A 15,517-nucleotide genomic window follows, 5' to 3' on the forward strand; every position below is an offset into this window, starting at 1 on the left:
GAAGATAGTAATTACGCCTTAAGATTTTGCGGTGGAATAAGTAAGAAAAATATTAGTTTCATCTTAATATGGTAAGCTCAATAACAACTTTCGAAAGAAGAGGAAACAAATTATACTAGATCAATAAAAGAGGTACTTTACCTGGTGCAATGTATCCAATAGACCCCTTTATTCCAATTGAGCTCGTGGAACTTTGAGATCTACTTGTGACTTTTAAAAGAATTCTTGATATCCCGAAATCACCCAAATGTGCAGTCAAATCACCATCAAGAAGAATATTGCTTGGCTTTAGGTCACAGTGAATAATCTGTGTATGACAATGGTGATGAAGATAATCCAATACTATTGCCATATCAATGGCAATATTAATTCTTTGAACAAGGTTTAAATGCCTTGTTTCATCATCTTGTAAACCATCTACATGTTGATGTAACCAGCTCTCCAAATTCCCACCAGGCATGAACTCATATACTAAAGCCTTAAAATCATTGCCTTCAAGATCTATACTTGAGCAAGATGTTAAAATCCGTACAAGATTACGATGCCTGATGTTTCTTAGGGATTCACATTCAACCATGAAACTCTTGTGAGCACTTCTTTGTCTAATGTTGAGGACCTTTACTGCAACAATAGTTTCCCCATGATTAAGATCTCCTTTATACACAGAACCAAAACTCCCCATTCCAATCAAATTTGCAGAAGAAAATCCATCGGTAGCTTTAAGGAGTTGGGCATAAGAGATCTTAAAATGACGATCCCCTATAAAAAATAAAGTGGATTCTTTCCTTTCTTTTTTTCTCCGGTATATAATGAAAAAAAATGTCATAAAAATCAAATATAGAGAACCCCCACAGCCACAAACGATGACTATTAGCTTGAAAACACGAGGCCCCGCGTGTTCTTTTGACTTTTGAATTTGGCATGCAGGCAAATGAAGTTCTGGTAGACCTCCACAAAGTTTATTGTTTCCAATGATTGTAAATGCACTCAAATTTGCAAAGATTCCATCTGATGATACCTCACCCTCCAAATGATTAAATGATAAATTTAAATTTTGTAAAAACTTAAAAACTTAAATGTACCCAAATATTTCGGGATGACACCAGAGAAGTTATTGTGTGAAAGATCGAGATCTTGAAGACCTGTTAGAGAACTAAGAGCCAATGGTATCGATCCTTGAAATAGGTTACCCTGCATAAAAAGGTATTCTGGGCTTGTACAATCACCAAGGGTGCTAGGGATTTCACCAGACAACATGTTCTCAGAAACATCTAGGCATTGAAGATTGGTCAGTCGACCCACTTCCGAAGGTAGAGTACCAAAGAAAGAATTTCCACTCAAGTGTACCTCTATTAATGTGAAAAGATCGAATATCTCTTTGGGGATGATACCATTGAAACTATTATGGGAAAGGCCCAAGAGTATCAAATATTTGAATTTTCCAAGACTTGAAGGTATTTTTCCTTGCAAACGATTATCATCTAAATAGAGCTCAATCAAGAGTGTCAAGTTTCCAAGAGAAGAAGGGATTGGCCCTATAAATCTGTTTCCAGATAAATATAGTGCATTTAGCATTTGAAGCTTGCCAATTGAAGTCGGAATACTTCCTGCTAGTAAGTTACTATCTAGATCAAAGTATTGTAAGCTTACAAGGTTCTCGATCCCCACTGGGATGTCTCCAGATATTTGATTGTATGACAAGTCTAGAATTACCAGTTGGGTCGATAAGTTTGCTATGGAGTTGGGAAGCACACCACCAAACCGATTTTCAGTAAACCCTAAAATTGTCAAACTGCTACAGTTGGTCAATGTGTTGACAAAATTCAGGTCATCGAGCCTCTCCACTTCCCAAATGATTGAAGAACAATGTAAGCCGAGCAAGTTTTGGTAGGCCTCCAAAATCAATAGTCACTTTCCCAGTAAAATTGTTTGCGCTAAGTAATAGCGTTTCCAGAATTGACAAATTAGACACAGAAACTAGAATTGGTCCATTAAACTGGTTTCCTGAAACTGAAAACCACTTTAGATTAGGAAGATTGAAGCCTAAGTTTGGTGGAAGACTCCCTTGAAGTTGATTATCTCCGACATCAAAAGCACTGAGTGAGGAAAGATTATATATAGTGGGAGGGATAGTACTAGACAACCTATTTCCAGGAAACGCGAGAAGCATTAATCTTGTCATTTGTCCAAGGGAATTTGGAATACTTCCACTTAAATCATTGGCTGCAGCAAAAAATGTGTCAAGAAATGAAAGATTACCAATGGAAGGTGGGATCTGTCCTATCAATTTGTTGTAATGGATTGAAAGGAATTGAAGTTTCGACAATGTGCCAAGTTCTACTGGAATTTTCCCCACAATATTGTTATAATTTAAATTGAGTTCTATAAGGTTGGAGCATCATGATATATTGGGTGGGATTTCCCCTTCAAAAGAATTGTTGTGTAGGAATAAATAACGAAGCCTGAACAAAAAGCTTACTTCACTAGGGATATCACCATGGAAGCTGTTGTTGAAGAGCGAAATCTCTCGAAGGAAACTAAGATTTCCTATTTCTGGAGCCACGGAACCCACCAACCCACTGGATGATAAACGCAAGGCTCTGACCCTGTTTGGATGCCGGCGACAGCCACATATAACGCCTGGCCACTCGCAATAAGGGACAGAGTCATTCCAGGAGCTCACAACATGAAAGGGATCATTGTTTATGTAGGACTTGAAGGCCAACAAGGCTTGCCGATCTGTTCCATTGGCTAAGCTCATGCAGCTGCTGCTGCTGCTCCAAAGAAGAAGAAGAATGATATTAAAAGTGCAAATGTAAAACAAAGAAAAACCCATCAATGTACTCAAAATTTGGAGGTGATAGAGTAGGAGTAGTAGTAGAGGAGGCAGAAGTCTGGTAGAGTTAGGTTTAGGAGTACAATGTCTCATAAATGGCATGTAATTTATCGTCTGAGTCAATTGCAATATAGGCATGAAACTATAGATAAGACAAATCTTAAGAATAATTGGTGACCCACTTCTTGTCATTATTGAGAAGACTTTAAACATCTTATGCAAATTAAAAACTACATAATAATAATATTAGACTTTGTGAAGTATTAAAAAAATTGAAGAGAATATTCTTTTTTATTTTATATAATAACCTATTAAATTAGATTAGACTTTGAGAAATCACTATAAAAAGACATTTCTGAAGTCACAGTCTTTTTTTATGTAATATAAGGAAAAACTTCCCAACACCATCACAGCGGCTCCTCTCCAGGGAGAAGAGTGCCCAGGAGTGTCCATGGGCATTCAACGGCTAAGCTGTGCTGCACACATTCTGATGTGCTTCAATCAATCATCACGTACAACTCAATCGTTACATGCCCCGTACTCCATCGGCACTGGGCTCACTGTAGATGAGTTCTATTGTATAAATGATATCTTTTTTAGGACAACTAATTTAGTATAATTCCTCACACATTGATAGCATGCGAAACCAACCTTCTCCCTCTATAAAATAAAATAAAATAAAACAACAACACCAACAGTATGGATATTAAAATATGAGAAAATAACCTTTTAGCCGTTGACACCTGTGAGGTGATGGTCGTCTCCGGTCGGCATTACCACCGACCGCTGTTTACCAGCCTTCAAATCTTGTCTTTCTTTTTTTTTGTTTAAATTGTGAATTGGTTGCGTAAGGCATTCTTATAATCATGGTTTTAAAAATGGGGAATCAGATCAGTGAATTGGCATTCCATTACCCTTTTTGTCTCATTCTTTTTTTATTTTGGTTGATTTTTTGTCTCATTCACGCATCACAAACAAGAGAAAGGACAGAGTTTCACTTCACCCACGGTTAGGGAGAGATATCCTATTTTAATAGAAATCCGGTGATGTGACTATGGGGTATGGGCAGATAAGTAGGGAAGCTCCCTTTAATTTCTTGCACTCAGTGAGTATTCCAATGCCAATAAGCTCAATTCCATTATTAGTTTCCGATTCATATTTCAATTTGATCTTATGAGGTGGAAAATGAGGCCCTAAAGTGTAGTTATCAAGATGTAGAGTCTCTATTGACCAATTCAAATTTCTCTTCCATACTGTTTGGATGGTAAGATGTGAAGTAAAATAAAATTTTCTTAATTGATAAAAAAAAAAAAAACTTTTCAATGGAAATGTTGCTTGGAAGTAAAGTGAGAAAGGTTAATTAGTGTCCTGATTTATTTTCTTTTGTAGGAACTTTTAACATTGATAATTCTACGTACATGATCTAGCCAATGCATAAATGAATCACCTTAATAAAAGAGGGAATTGATAACATACCATTCATTGTCGGCATTTATCCTCTAGTAGAACTTGGTCCAGCTATATTCAGTGTGCAGGGAATGTTCATGCACATTGCAAGACGACGAACACCAATGAACAATAACAAGAATCTCTAATAGAGGATTAGAGTTTCTCGCCTTTAGCATTTTTTTTCTCTATGCACTTCTCAAATGGGTTGAGATTAGCAAGTGTGTGTACATAGGGGTGGGGACCTAGTTTCTTTTTAATAATATAATATCTATCTCCTATTAAGGTCATAGTTGGAAAATCAGGTTTTCTGACTTGACTCGCCTTTTAGAGAACCTAGTGACTCGCCTTGGTTAAACCTGGTCAAGCAGAGTCATGTTTTGTTTTTTTATTATTAAAAAACAAGAATAAATGTACATTGTTATGGGTTGGATGATGAAAACTGCAATGTGGAGAGAGAGAGAGAGAGAGAGAGAGAGAGAGAGAGAGAGAGAGAGATCCAAAATGTTAGTTGTGATAAGCATTTTTGGTCTTTATTGTTTTACACATTTAGATTTACATTTATTAGTTGTTATTTATTATATTTATTGATATATTCACTCATAATCAAGTAGTATTTATATTACCAAAAATAATCAAGTAGTATTTATGTATTTAAAAATTGACAAGACTCGCTTGGTTAAAAGTGACTAGGGTTAAAAAATTGAGTCTTGCTTGACTTGGGCGAGTCAATACTGAGTCGCATCATTTTTTCACTTGCAGTTCTCTCACAGGTTTCAAAATTTTGACTCATCACTGCGAGTTTTCCAAAATTTTGATTATGATTAAGGGTGACTCAATTAGAGGATAAAGTCCATTGCAAAACCTATTTCCAACTATGATTAATGTAGGCTAATCAATTAGAGGAATAAAAATTAGGAATAAAAAAATCCTACATCTTCATCTTCATTTTCATTTCTATTGTTGATGGGCTTGGCTGGGCAAACCCACCACGTGGACAAAGAGCCTACTCAAGCATGGGTTTTTTTTTTTTTTAGGTGAGGGGGAAGAACACTACCTGATCGCATGGCCCGTGTGGCTCCTGATCTTATAATTACCCAAATGGTTGAAATCAGAATTGTTTCTGGTTTCTGGTACTTTTTCCTCATCAAAGGATGGGCTCCATAGGTAACAAAGTTTGGAGAAACTTCAATATTATGTGAGAGACATAGAGAGAGCACTGATCTTATAGTAACTGAAGGACAGAAGCTGACAACAAGACACAGTAGCCTGTAAAACCTCCGAGTGGGCTGCCTGGGCAGCAAAAATGACAACCAAGGGGGTCCATTCTTCTTTCTAAAAAATTAAGTCGTTGCAGGCAATCTAGATGAACCAAAAGATAAAGGGAAAATTTCACGGACACCCCCTAAAAATATCCAATATCTCAGAAATTTATCATACTTGGTCAAAATGTCACAAACACCCCTTATTTTTATGAATTTATTTCAATTTAGTCCACTCCGTTAGTCTCTGCAGTTAAGTGTCTGTTAACTCTTTTTAAATGGAAAAATTACCCTTACCACAGTGAAATCCCTATAATACCCTTAATGATGAATTAATGATGTTAGAAGTTAGTTTTTAAAAAAAGACAATTTTGCCCTTGTTTTTATTCAATACTTTTTTTTATTCTTTTTTTCTCTCCTTCTTCTTCTCCTTCTTCTCCTTCTGCTGTTTCTTCTGCAGCCGCCACCACCGCCACCCCCTCCAGCCCTCCTTCTATGTCCGCACAATTTCCTCCCCATCTCCTTCTTCTCCGCTTGGGTTTCCTCTTCTTCTTCCTAATCTTCTTCTATTTTTTCTGCTCCACATTTCTTTGCACCACAGCCGACAATGGATTCCAGAGAGCTTGAAAAAAAATGATGGCAGCCAATGGATTCTGATTCTGTGTTTGGGTTTGGAAAAATGGGAATAAAAGAAAAGAAATAGGGATCCGATGGTTATTGGGAGGGAAAATGGAAAAGGAAATAAAAAACATGATGGGATCAAAAATGATAAATTAGTTGAGGATGGGTGTGGTGGGTGTGGTCATGGCTGGAATTCAGATTGGGGTTTTGTTTAGACAAGGATGTGGGTTAGATTAGAAGTGAAAAGAAATGGAGAGGAGAATCGGTGATGGTAGGATGAGGGTTTTTAGAATGAAAATGATAAAAAAAATAAAGAGAAAAGAATAGGGATGCAAGGAGAAATAGGGGTTAGTGAAGATGATGGCGGTTTTAGCAGAGATGGGTTTTGAGAGAGGGTCGGTGATGGGGTTTCGGAAATGGAAGATGTATTTGCCTCGTTTTGTCGCCATTCTTCAGTTCGCTTTCAGCCATGGGTGGAAATGGAAATCCAGTCATCTTCTCGTTTTGTCGCCCTTCTTCAGTTCGCTTTCTCCTTGCCTTGCCGTTGGTAATGGTCGCCGTAGCAGGAGCAGGTGATGTTCGCCGGAGCCGGAGCCATAGAGGGAAGAAGATGAAATGACAGTTTTGTCCTTTTATTTAAATAACTAAGGGGTTAAATGGATATTTAGGGAAGAAGATGAAAAGACAGTTTTGTCCTTTTATTTAAATAACTAAGGGGTAAAATGGATATTTCACCTTTGGGTACTAACTATGCTTAACGTTTGGGGTGTCTGTGACATTTTGACCAAGTATGGTAAGTTTCTGAGATATTGGATACTTTTAGGGGGTGTCCGTGAAATTTTCCCAAAGATAAATGATGCCAAACCAATCACTTCTTTGTTTCTGGTTTTATTACCTATCTGAATAGAGTCCCAGCCTTTTAAACCATAGATGGAATTTTGGCTCTTTCATATGCGGGACTTTATATGACAATGAACTACCAAACCAAACAGCACGAGGAAATGAATAGTCCAAAGGATATGACCAATGGATTCAAAATGAGCTCCACAACATGGCATGAAGGATCAATCAAGCTGAGTGGTGAGATGATGATGCCCGAGGATAGCTTCCCCGAGGTAAATCCTTGAGCGCAAACTCTCCACATGAAGTTCTTACATTTTGGGAAGGGATTGACAAGCCCAAATAGACTTCCAAACAACATCATGTACTTCGCTCCAATGAGAGTTGTGAGATGATGATGCCCGAGGATATGAATTCTCGACGGATTAGTTAGAGAGAAGGTAGTATGTTGATTTCACCGAGAAAAATCCATTCTTGAAGCTCCCCACACTTGAGAGTCAATCCTTGGAAATAAGCATCTTTATAGTGTGATTTGTCAAATGTTCATGTTTGGATTTATCGCTTAATATGATATTGTTCTTTCTCACTGGACTAGTTGACCTCACCCCTCCTTCATTGATTATTTTTCAGAGCATGTACATATGGAGTGACACTGTGTAGAGTGTACGAGTAGAGCTAAGGAAGGGTGTAAGACCCCTTGAGTAGGAGATCGTGAGTGTAGACCCTGAATTTTGTCACCCCTCTTGGTAGTGATGACTACCAGATGTGGATTGATGAAGTTTCTCTCTCAAGAAGGGTTCGACCCCCTAACTTATCTCACTTTGACTCCGATAAGGTTCAGACAAGTGTTTTTAAATGCAAAATGCTCAATGATAGCCAAGGGTACAGAAGCAGTGATTGGAAACACCGTCGGGAATTTCCCCGACACCAAATTAGGTTTAATCAGTTTGTTCAAAATTAAAACATTTTTTGACCTAATCTTAGACTAAAACTTATACCTTTGGATAGTTCTTAGAAAGATGAATCCAACGGTATATTTTGTGCCAAAATCTGACACCCGGGTGGGAAGCAGGGTCTAAAACTGGCAAAAGATTCTATTCCAAGCAACATGGATCGACTCGGGAGATCCATAGATCCGTGGAAGGTTCCACGGATCCATGTAAGCTCCACAGATCCGTGGAACCCAAGGTCAGTTCCTTGGACCTGTGTAGCCTTCTCAAGCGGTGGGTTTTGTTTTAAATTCCCCCATGTGCTTTAAATCTCAACCAAAGCCTTATAAAATATACATAAAATATCCTAAATATCTAAATCCAACCGATTCTTTTTTCCTATAAATAGGACCCACCCTTTTGTTAAATTAGATTTCGATGAGAGAGGATTTCATCAGAGAAGAATTTTTAAAAAAAGTGGAAGAACTTTTTCACTTGAAGAACATTTGGAATCCATTAGCTTCAAACGTACTTTTTTCCTTTTTTTAGCTTTCATTTTACAAAGTCTTTTCTTTTGCAGACATGGTTTTGTCCCCCGATGCTCCGTTACTCTACGGAAAGTCCCTTGAAGTCCCGAATCTGTAGATAATGGGGAAGTTTCCAAATCCTACCTTGTGGGAGGTATAACCCTTCAATTGATAGAGAAGAAGTCATTTCCCCTTCACCTGAGCTGAGGTTCAATCCAATTTCCGATGAAGTTCTTCCGGTACGCCAAGGTTCTGTCCGATTTTCGTCAACAAAAGTTCGTTTGATAAGTATGGGTCCTGCCCAAATTTTATCAACGAATCCCCTCTCATAGAGCGGAAGCGCCGCCGAAATTTCTATGAGAAAGTTTCTTTCTAAAAACCTAGTGGAAGGTTGTATCCAGATATTTTCACCTCCTTGCTTCCTTCCAACTCTGGCATAATGTAGATCGGTAAAGTGACCGGGTTATGGCATATAATTGTGGGTATTTTATGTTATTTTCATGCATGTGTTATGCTCATTATGTATCATAATCTCACATAAAATATCATTCCAGCCTTTCAGGGGCATTTTGATAATTATCCAAAAGAGCCTTAAATGGTCATCCACTATCACTAAATTGACGCATTTAGGAATTTTAGGACGTTTGCCATCGGGTGTTTAATTGCTTTCCGGAGTTTTAGTGATGTGTGTGTGCGTTATTTTGACTAACGATCTGATTGACAGTGCTTTGGAATACACCTATCCTCAATCATTAATTGCTTTCTGGAGTTTTAGTGATGTGTGTGTGCGTTATTTTTACTAACGAACTGATTGACGGTGCTTTGGAATACACCTATCCTCAATCATTAATTGCTTTCCGGAGTTTTAGTGATGTGAGCGTGCGTTATTTTACTAATGATCAGATCGATGTCGTGTGGTTTATACCCATTGTCGGTCATTATTGCCTTATAGAGTAAATGACTCTGGCATTTGACAAAATCTTACTGCTTCCTAGAATAAATGACTAGCATTTGACTAGCATTTGAGAGAATCTTACTATTTTCTAGAATCATTCTAGAAGTTCAGCTTTCAGTCATTACTGCTTTCTAGAATAAATGACTAGCATTTGACAGAATCTTTTTTTTTTTTTGAATGAATGCATTTGACAGAATCTTATTGCTTTACTTTGATCATTCCAGAATTTCAGCTTTCCAGTCATTACTGCTTTCTAGAAATAAATGACTCTGGCAGTTGACAGAATCTTACTACTTCATTCTAGTCCTTCCAGAATTTTAGTTTTCCGGCCCTTATACCGACATGTTTTCTTAAAAGACATATCGATCCCTGTACCGTCACGGTATTGAATTTTTCTAAAAATATGTTCGATCCCATCGTTAGGTTCAAAACGTTATTCCATGCATATAAATGCATTTTTATCATGTTTTTAATCAATGGTGATGCCCAAATATGATTTTATTTGCATTCGTTGCATTTATGCCCTTTGGGAGCATTTTGGTAATTTACCAATTATAGGCCCAAAATCCCATCATAGTAATACTATTCAGTATGTCTGGTCATATTAAATTGATTAATATTGCTTTTGATCTTTGCAACCCCTCAGAGTGTTTTTTTCGACACCCTTTTACCATTATGCCCTTGGGGGTATTTTGATCATTTTGCAACCAAAATTTGTTTAGGACTCCAGAAGGACTACTAATAATTATAACACATGTTTTGACATTGATAAACATGTTTCGGGACATAAGGCATCATTTCCATGCATTTTATGCATTATCCTCTAGTGGTATTTTGGTAATTATTGTCATTTCCTGCTTGATTGCCCTTTAGATATTTGGAATATCTCATATATGTTTTGTTAACATATTTAATCATGTTTAATATCAGTGGTGATGCTTAAATATGTTTTTTCTATAAGTTTGCCCCTAGTGGCATTTTGATAATTATTGTTAGGGAAAATTACTTGGACACCCCCTGTACTTTGGCCATTTTGCTTAGTCTCCCCAACGTTTGAAACAATTACTCGAACTCCCCCTGCAATTTAACATTTCTTTCAAGTAGCCCTGTCCGTTAGTCAGTCACCGTTACCATAGGTTAAATATTTTTTAAATACCTAAACTACCCTTAAGATGCAATGAAGTGACATATTTACCCCCTTCTCCTTCTTTTTCTTCTTCTTCTTCCTACAATAAAAAAATAAAAAAAATAAAAAAAACCAGCAGCCAATTCTTCTTCTTCCTGCAAACCCACCGCCCCTACCCCGTACTGCATTGCATCTGCAACACGACTGTTCAAACAATTACTTGACACCCTAATTGATATCAAACCCTAATCAATTTCAGAAAATTTCTCTTTCCTTAAACAAACTTCAAATCAAAATAACCCAAAACCCTTAATCGATTTTCAGATTAAGGGTTTGAATCTGAAAATCGATTAAGGGTTTGAATCGGAAAGAACAGAGCAAGATATCACAAATTACTTTATTATGCTTTCAAATGGTAACTGGAATCAAACTTATTCACCTACAAGAACAGATTCACCAAAGATCCATAGCAGAATAACCCGTTTCTCATTATCCAATTCATCTTCACAGGGAGAACAGAGCCAAGGATCATCCATCCTGAGTGAATCTTGATCTGAAAAAAAAAAAAAATAGCACTGAGACAAATGAAGAATCAACTATTTTCCTTCTTCAAATCCAACTTCACAGAAAATCTCCCCAGGAACCATAAAAATGAATGATCGGCCAATAGTCGAGATCCCTAAAAACTCTCTCAGCTGCGCAGTTGTAGTCCTTTTCGTCTTTCAGTCTCTCTCTCTCTCTCTCTCTCTCTTTCTTTCTGTCTTCTTTTTGGGTTAAATCTAGTCGCATCGAATCGAATCGAATCGTAATCTATAGGTTGACCTAAGCTGCTTCCTCAGACGTTTTTTTATTATCCTTCTTTTACCTTTCTCGATTATTCTTATTCTTCATGGACGAACAGAAGAACTCAGATCACCATGAACAATTCTTGCTAGAGGGCGACCGAAAACTCGATAATCTTTCTGGGTCTTCTCCCTTCATCAGGTAATTCTCCCACACATCTCAAATTGTTTCAATTTCCTATTCACATCCATTAATCGGCATTTTCGTTTGAACCCTTTTGTCTCTTCTCCCTTATTTTGTTTCAGAAATTCTCTTTCTTGATGGATGAGCCAAAATGAATCTGTAACGAGGAAGAGATTTTCGGTTTCTTGCACCAATGGCTAACTGTGGGAAGAAGAGAAGAGGTTCTTAACAAAGAAGAAAAAAAAATGAGATGGAATCGATCCCCAAGAACCCTAGAACCGGCCTTTGTATCTAGAAACATGAAATTCATAGGGCCATTTCAATTTTTTTGTTTCCATTCCACGGACACTGAACAGTCTTGTTGCAGATGCAATGCAGTAGGGGGTAGGGGCGGTGGTGTTACCGGAGGAGGAAGAAGAAGAAGCAGTAGGGGGTAGGGGCGGTGATGTTGCCGGAGGAGGAAGAAGAAGAAGAAGAAGCAGTAGAGGGTAGGGGCGGTGGTGTTGCCGGAGGAGGAGGAAGAAGAAGCAGTAGGGGATAGGGGTGGTGGTATTGCCGGAGGAGGAGGAAGAAGAAGAAGAAGAAGAAGAAGAAGAAGCAGTAGGGGGTAGGGGCGGTGGTGTTGCCGAAGGAGGAAGAAGAAGAAGAAGGAGGAGGAGGAGGAGGAGGAGGGGGGTAAATCTATCAAATTCATTTTTTTTATTGAATATGTGATAAGGGTAAAATGGATATTTCCAATTAAACATTAACAGTCAGGTTTCGGGGGGTGTCAAGTAATTGTTTCAAACGTTGGCAATCATAAACAAAATGGTCATAGTATAGGGGGTGTCCAAGTAATTTTCCCTAATTGTAATTTCATGTTGGATTGCGCTTTAGATATTTAGGATATCTCATATATGATTTGTTAACATATTTAATCATGTTTAATATCATTGGTGATGCTTAAACATGCATTTTCTAAAAATTTGCCCTCTAGGGGTATCTTGGTAATTATTATTGTTTCAAGTTGGATTACATTTTAGGTGTTTGGAATGCCTCACATATGTTTTTTTAACATATTTAATCATGTTAAATATCATTGGTGATGTTTAAATGTGATTTTCTATAATTCTACCCTCCAGGGGCACTATGGTTAGGGCTGTAAATGGATAGCCGAAAATCCGAATCCGATCCGAGTTCGAATTCGTTTAAGAGGTTCCGAATCCAAAATTTTGGTTTTCAAAAAATATCCGAATCCGTCCGAAAACTAATCGGATTCGGAGTCGGATAATAATTGGATAATTTATTATCCGAATGTAAATTATGGTTTTTTAATATTTTTTATAAATAACTATCAATATTACTGTATTGCCCTTATTATTTGTATTTTATAAGGTTATTTTCGTAATATCACTCTTAAGTCTTAACCTAATTAGGGCTTCCTATTCTCTTGAATCCCTTTCTCCCTCTTTCACTCTCGATTCAAGTCTCAGAATTTCAACACTCAAGCTCTCAAGCTCTCAACGGCGCCCGCCACTCAACCTCAAGCTTGATCACTCACTCTTGAAGCGGCCCTCAAGCATTCGCACACCTCGAGGTCGACTAATTAGATATACGATTCTTCTTCTCTTGATCTCTCTTGGTTGGCAAGTATCTCTGGTTTGGTGTTGTGCTAGGCAATAAACCGAAGAATCCCATTTGGGGAAGATATACTGAAATTTATACTTTATAACTTTCCATTTTTGTGGGTTTGTTTTTGCAGTGATAGATGTTTATACTTTGATTCAGGCTCTCAGCTCTTGGTTTCATGTGTTTAGTTTCAGGCTTTGAACACTTTAAGCTCTTGTCTCATTCAATTTCTTTGGCTTGATTAAACCCCAAATGAGTTTGAAAATTGGACTCATCAGGTCTGCAGGCCTTGGAGTTGCATAATTGCATAGTAAGGTAGTTTACAGACGGCATGAATCCTTGAAAGGGATTCATGAACTGTAAAATTTTTCTGTTTTACAAATAAAATCATGGAAACCAATAATTTCTCAAGATATTCCATGATTCCCTTTGTCCCCTTCCTTAATTCACATGGATTTTAATGGTGAAGTTGGACAAAGTCCATTGTTCAAATCCTTGGATTTCTTATGGTGAAACTTTTTAGGTTCAGTTGTCTGGTCTTACAAGGATGAATCCATACTGAGACCTGTGTTCTAGGATCACCTCGATGGTCGGTGGCGATGGTGGAACATCAATTCAATTAGGTTTTAGAAGAAGAAGGAGAAGAGGGAGTGAAGGGGTGAAGAGGGTTTTATTGCAAGTTAGGGTTCTTCAAGAATAAAAATAAGAGAAACAATTTGGGAAAGATATTCGCATTGAGCATCTGTTTCTACTTTCAATGGCAACTAATAAGTAAAACTGAAGCAATAAATATGACGTTGATTGCAATTCTTGTACAATCTTTTTTTATTGATAAAGCAATTCTTGTACAATCGTGGCTCTATAAGAGTTACACAAGTTCTTGTTGTTTCTGAAAAATCATTAAATATGGCCCTATATGGGTGATCTATTTGCTAGGAATTATTTGTTCATGCAGGTCACTCCATCTCCTTTGAAGTGTACCGATAAGTCCTACATGGGTCTTGGCCTTCATGGCTATACTTCATAGACCTCTCTTGGGAAGATTGCTTAGTGGTCAATGAAGTCCTCTGTTGGTATACTCTGTTTTTTTTATACTCTGTTTTTCTTATCTTCTTTCCTTTGGGTTATGTTTTTAGATAATTTGTAATTCTATGGAAGGTTATAATATGATCAAATGTTTTCTCAATTCTCACCATTCTTTGATGCTGTCTTTAGGTTAATGTAAAGGAACTAATTAGGATAATTGGTATACAAGTACAGGGAATCTAATCTCCATTACAGATCTAAATGCAACTAGTATAAAATGGATTACAGATCTAATCTCACTTGATTAGCCCTGCCTAGAGCTGGCATTTGTCTTTTGCATTAACTATTGTAAATGCCATTTGTTTCATTTCATAAGCACAATTATCATTCTAATTTGTTCTATCATGTTGTCTCTTGCTGTGCATTATTATTTACATTTTCTTTTTCTCCAAGTCTTGGTCAATTGAGTGATAAGTTGATGTTAGTCTCTATTTAGATGGCTGCCTTTATCCGGAATTACAGTGGTCTCCCTCGAATATCACTCATGTACATTTAATGAGATGATATCTTGCAATTAAGTTGTCCACATTTAGTAATTTATTCAACTTACCTCAAGTAGGCTTTGCTATTTGTTTATGTGCATTTTTTATTATTCTTGAGCCTTGTGAATTTTTGGAGTAATTGCTAATTGAAGCATAGGTACATGTTTAAATCCATGTGAGAGACATGAATTTCCTCTATAGATCCTAAGTACATCTTGTTTAATTTTTCTCTCTTCCCTCGATTGTTTTTAGGTTAAACAATCTTGATTCAAGATTGAGTTTTGGAAGATTTGAGCTAGGAGCAAAGATTGGAACTTGGAAGTGCCCAAAAAAGTGGGAGTGTGGGTTTCTCAAAGAGGTAACCTTTGATCTTATTTATAGCAAGTAACTTATTGTGGTGATGGGTTGCTACTAAGAATCAATGGGCTCATTCCTCAAAGTAACTTATAGATATTGCTCTTATCATTTAATAAATGTTTATTAATAGATTGTGAATCAAGTAGATAAGATCATTTGCTAAGGCTTGTCATATTTCTATTGTAGGCAGATGGTTTCCAATTTTCACATTGGTTGGAGTTGTTATCAATGGAGCTTCGTTGTTTGAAGCACAAACTTATGACAAGCTTGCAGAGTATTTATATGTGTAATCCTATTTAGAAATGTACTAGTGTAATCGTTTATTTCCGGTAGTTTAGTTTAGAATTGCAAAATACTATGGTGTTTGTCTTTGAACAAGTGTTTGCTAGTTTTTTACCTTGAACTCATGCTTAAGGATTTGTTAAACACATAAAGAGCTTCATTTTGGGGTTTGATTTGAAAATCACAGGTTCAAT

The 15,517-nt window shown here is 37.1% G+C and overlaps 1 protein-coding gene across 1 annotated transcript in view; it reads right to left on the minus strand.

Annotated features, from left to right (window-relative positions):
* Positions 1–15,517, minus strand: part of LOC122643273 (receptor kinase-like protein Xa21) — a 34,550-nt gene continuing 19,033 nt past the window's right edge. Inside the window, exons 2-3 of the mRNA XM_043836912.1 lie at positions 1,913–2,223; positions 1–1,024 (exon numbers count right to left, since the gene is read on the minus strand). Coding sequence (XP_043692847.1) covers positions 116–1,024; positions 1,913–2,223 — 1,220 coding nt within the window. The 3' untranslated portion in view covers positions 1–115. The remainder of the gene's footprint in view (positions 1,025–1,912; positions 2,224–15,517) is intronic.

Source organism: Telopea speciosissima, chromosome 10, assembly GCF_018873765.1.
Source record: "Telopea speciosissima isolate NSW1024214 ecotype Mountain lineage chromosome 10, Tspe_v1, whole genome shotgun sequence".
Taxonomy (NCBI): domain Eukaryota; kingdom Viridiplantae; phylum Streptophyta; class Magnoliopsida; order Proteales; family Proteaceae; genus Telopea; species Telopea speciosissima.